The sequence below is a fragment of the Berghia stephanieae genome, chromosome 1 (assembly GCF_034508935.2).
Source record: "Berghia stephanieae isolate SIO BIC M18660-M18661 chromosome 1, UCSD_Bste_1.3, whole genome shotgun sequence".
NCBI classification, from domain to species: domain Eukaryota; kingdom Metazoa; phylum Mollusca; class Gastropoda; order Nudibranchia; family Aeolidiidae; genus Berghia; species Berghia stephanieae.
In genome coordinates this window covers 126,907,498-126,912,322 of record NC_088360.1, presented here as the reverse complement: position 1 = coordinate 126,912,322, position 4,825 = coordinate 126,907,498, and the positions used below count along the sequence as shown (strand labels likewise).

At 39.3% G+C, this 4,825-nt stretch overlaps 1 protein-coding gene across 1 annotated transcript in view; it reads left to right on the top strand.

Annotated features, from left to right (window-relative positions):
• Positions 1–4,555, top strand: part of LOC144963076 (uncharacterized) — a 4,828-nt gene extending 273 nt beyond the window's left edge. The window contains exons 1-2 of the mRNA XM_078896707.1: positions 1–20; positions 2,928–4,555. The exon at positions 1–20 is cut by the window's left edge and continues 273 nt beyond it. Of these exons, the coding sequence (XP_078752833.1) occupies positions 1–20; positions 2,928–4,418 (1,511 nt within the window). The 3' untranslated portion in view covers positions 4,419–4,555. The remainder of the gene's footprint in view (positions 21–2,927) is intronic.
• Positions 4,556–4,825: the final 270 nt, after the last annotated feature.

Below are 4,825 nucleotides of genomic sequence, written 5' to 3'. Positions count from 1 at the left end.
ACGTTGTTGGATTTCATAATGTAAGTATATTATATCTTATATATTTTTCTGACTTGCTATCACAAGTATTGATATTGAGTGATTGACTTATCATGTTCGTATATCGCACTGTTTCGATGTTCCAAAACAGATCGCATACGTCTGTTTTATTTAGAAAACAAACGTTGAAAATTGTTTAGATTGTTTGGACTGTTCTCATCCACATGTTTCGATTGTTTGGACTGTTCTCATCCACATGTTATGTCTCTTTATCCTTTATCAGACTTTCATTTATTATCCTAAGCGCTTCGAAGCTTCGACATAAGCGCTATATAAATGTACATTTATTATTACTATTATTATCCTTCATACTATCATCGAAATTCTCAATCATTCAATAAAATTCAGCTTGAATGTTATGCACATCCTTTTTTTTTCAAAAATGAGTTTAAACCATTTTTATTGAATTTAAATTCATCAACTTATCATTGTCATCTTTAAAATAAATAATGCGTGCAGATCTGAGCAATTTATTCATTCGAAATTTAAAATAGAAAAAAAAAATGACCATGGCTTTTAACTTTTTTTATTTATTTGTTATAATGATTATGTACCATTGCAGTCCCAAAATCTTTATTTTCTTCAATGCAATTGAAGCATCATAACCATTTCTAGCGGTTTCAGACAGCGCGAAAATACACGCATTTTCATTATAATTATTAACAATTAAACATAAATATTGTGTATAACGTTATCACGCATTGTGTCGTCTGATTTTTCGCTCATATTTTATTCCCATAAGATTCATATGGCCCTTTCCATCCCCACCCTCTCCCCCCTTATTTTTTTTTGTAAGTAGATGTGGCTTGTATATGTCGCATCAACTTTCGCTTTTCAAATTCAGCGAAAGCAATAATTGTCCATGAATAAGGTATCGACCTTGTCGTAGCCAAAAATTATTTTTAGACAGCCAATGAAAACGGAGGATTCGTAGACATTTCACAAGGTTACTTGGTCATGGGTGAGAGGTCAGTGTAGTTCACGGTAGTAAGCACTTTAAAGGTTGAGGTAGTTATAGGGGTATATTATGTCGGGGTAGGTAGGGGTGAGCAGTGAGAATCTGACTCATAACGGTGCCAGACATAGATAACTTTGGCGGGCTGGAAAGAATGCATTCCAAGCAGAATCATATCCCCCCTCTCTCTCTCCCGCGCCGGTGCTTCATCCGACAACGAACTAGCTTGCTCAATGAAACTCTCACTTTAGTATGAACTGAGTTGCCACTACTCGACGTCGCCTCGTTTGTTTTGTGATGCCGTTCGCGATACGTAGTGGTTATTGAGAAAAACATCGTTTGGTGAGCAGTGAATGGTGGAACAGTGAGCAAATACATGACATAACATTGCGATTGAATATTCCCCGATCGATAAATTATGACGTTGTTGTCTAATTTGCCTTACCTGTGTTTCAGAGGGTTTATTATTGTTCTTTTAGGGGATCAAAATGAATGGGTTTACTTTTGTTTCTCGTTTGCACCGTAATAACTTTATTTAAATGTGCTTTTTATACTCTCTACATAAATGTATTGTTGAATGGAAGAATGGACCATGGTCGAGTGCATTCATAAGCACTTTTTTACTTCGATCATTGATTACCCTTTTACTTAAGGTTTTTATTTAATTATTTGGGTTGCGTATATAAATAGTCAATAATGACACGTATTGAGTACATAACATCCTTGCATGCACAGAGGTGTTTGAAGGGGTGGGAAGGGGATGATAGATAAGCTAGGAATGGCCAAGGCATCATTTGGTGAAACGTCATTGCAAGTATTGGGTGTTTTTATACAATTGGGGTGGGGGAGGGAGAGAAGAAGAAGAGGAGGGGGAGGAGGAAGTAGAGAAAGAAGAAGAAGATGATGAAGAAGAAGAAGAAGAAGAAGAAGAAGAAGAAGAAGAAGAAGAAGAAGAAGAAGAAGAAGAAGAGGAGGAGGAGGAGGAGGAGGAGGAGGAGGCGAACAGCAAGTGTGTTCGTGCTTTTTGTGTATGTCTGAGAGAAAGTGTCTTTGGGGAGAGGGGGAGGGGGGGGGAGAGGAGAGAGAAACAGAAGGAAAATGTATGGGGTCAGTATTAATACCTTACGCTTCAGTGACCTCGGTATGCTAGATTTGATAACGAAAGCATATAATGTTATAACGATGGATTTTAGTAGTAGATACCTACCATTCACCTATCGATTATTATTTACCTGCCATGTACGGACTACAGGCAAAGAGGATGACAATCTGATTAACATCGGTAGCGATGGCGTATACCTCTGTAATAAAGTATAGGTTGACTATACCTTCTCACGCAACCACCCTAGCAATCATAATTCCCTCACATATCGGGTATAAAAGGTTCCGCAACAAGTCGTCTCACGGCCAATGTCATCTTGTTCTCCAACCAAACTTGTTGAGCACCTCGGTATAGCCAGTACAGATTTATATTTCACTCATTAGATGAAGCAAAAACTGTTTGAACTTCTGTGTCTTTCAAATTTTTAAGGTTTTAAATCCCTAATTTTAAGTGTTCGCCATTATAAATTTGATTGTGTGAATTTCGATTAAAATATTGAAATATTTCAATTTTTACAATGGAATATTCTTATGTGGATATACTGATGGTTAGTAACGATGTATTTTAAAGTCATCAATCGAAGCTGTTTTCTTTCAAAAACTATTTTTGGGTAGGAATGCAGGAAAAATACTTACAATGCAAAAATGTGATGAAAGGGTTTTTAATAAAACATGAAAGTAAGAAAAAACAATTTGAAAAACAGTGTTTAGTCATGAAATTTAATGTCGACGTGAGTATTTGCATTATTTTAATATGTTTTTTTTTAAAATATATCTAATAATAATAATACCATATCAATAACTTATTGCATTTCTATCTTTGTTTTTTCAGAACTGGGCTGAGGTCGCCCAAGTCGACAATTTTCTGTACCCAGACAACACACCGTATGAAACCAGCATGTTAAACATCTTCAACGACAAGATGAAAGTCTCCATGGCATCATCGCCATCTTCCTCCTCATCGTCACCTCCATACTTCACATCATCCACCTCCCCAGCCCCGCCCTCCCCCCAAGCCTACAGCCTTACCGGATCCCCACACCCACCAATGTCTGTCGGGAGCCCGGACTCCGTCGGTCACTGCAGCAGTTGCAGCAGCAGCGGCAGCCCATCTCCCCCAGAATACACATATGACGATCTTCTCGATTTGGACTTTATCCTCAACAACTCTGTGGAAACAAAACCCTTCGATGATAATGGCAACAACATCAATAACAATAACAATGACAACAGCATTATCAACAACACCATCAACAACACGTTGGTCAAAATCAAACAAGAAATACCAGACACAGCAGCAGACGGCCTTCCCGACTTCCCATCTGCGTTCCTTGACATTCCTGACATTAAATTTGACGAGGAGATGAGTCAAAACATTAACATGATGCTTTATAATGACTTTAACAAAAACATTAACAATAACAACAACAGCAACAAATCCACCATAAACAATGCGATGCCATCCCTCATATCTCTGACATCTTCATCGAATTCCTCCATGTCTTCACACATGATCCAAAACAATCACCATCAACAGAACCACCAGCTAAACAGCCCTACCATGCCCGATTTCAAAATTCCCAAAGCAGAATTTTCCCCCTTATCCCAGTCGTGTTCCTACCGTGGTACTTTAACAGTCATCCCCACCAACCAAATGCCAATTTCAACGTCACCATCGCAGAACTCACCACAACCACAAATGCCTTTCATCTCCAACAACGCAGGTCATATTTCCCCTCCATCATCCCCAGAAAATCAACAAGACACTCTTTGTAAAATGAAGATGAACCATCAACAAATGCCACCCACCATGTTCCAGTTGGGACATCCCCACCGCCAGCACTCAGCCATGTTGATGAGTCCACAACATATGATGGGTAATAAAATGGTGCCAACACCTCATCATTCCCAGATGAGACCTCCCCACCACCCCATGATGACACCACCATCGTCACCACAACTCGATCAGCTTCTTATGCCACCACAGCAACAGCAAATGGACACAACTGCCGTCGCTCAGCCAAAGAAAAGAGGGCGACGTACATGGGGGCGCAAAAGACAAACCAGCCACGCTTGCACCCATCCCGGTTGTAACAAGACCTATACCAAAAGCTCTCATCTCAAGGCACATCTGCGAACGCACACAGGTGAAAAGCCTTACCACTGCACATGGAAAGGATGTGGATGGAAATTTGCCAGATCCGACGAACTGACCCGCCACTACCGCAAACACACTGGAGATCGCCCATTCCAGTGTCACTTGTGCGAAAGGGCCTTCTCCAGAAGCGACCATCTCTCCTTGCACATGAAGCGACACATCTGAAATGACTTGCGACTATAACCAGTTGATCTGAAAGCATCATTACAGTTACAATGCCTAATGAACTTGACAATCAACATAATCAGCTAAACGTCTTAGCTAATCATATTGGGAGACTCACTAATATTTAAATCCCACTCTGCCTGTTATACCCCGATTTTATTGTTGGTTTTCTGATGGTTTTATACTTAAATTATAATCCATTATGAAATATAAGATTGTTGCATTTAATCAGTGTGGTAGTTTTTTTGGCTTTTCTAAGGTCAAATCTGGCTCAGTCTTTTTTGTATTTTTATATGAAATTTGGCTTTCTGTCCAGTTTTTGGATATACCACCTGATTGTATCAGTCATAACAGGTCTAAGGGAATCTTGCCTTGATGTTGTTTTGGAATGGCTTACAAAGTCAAAC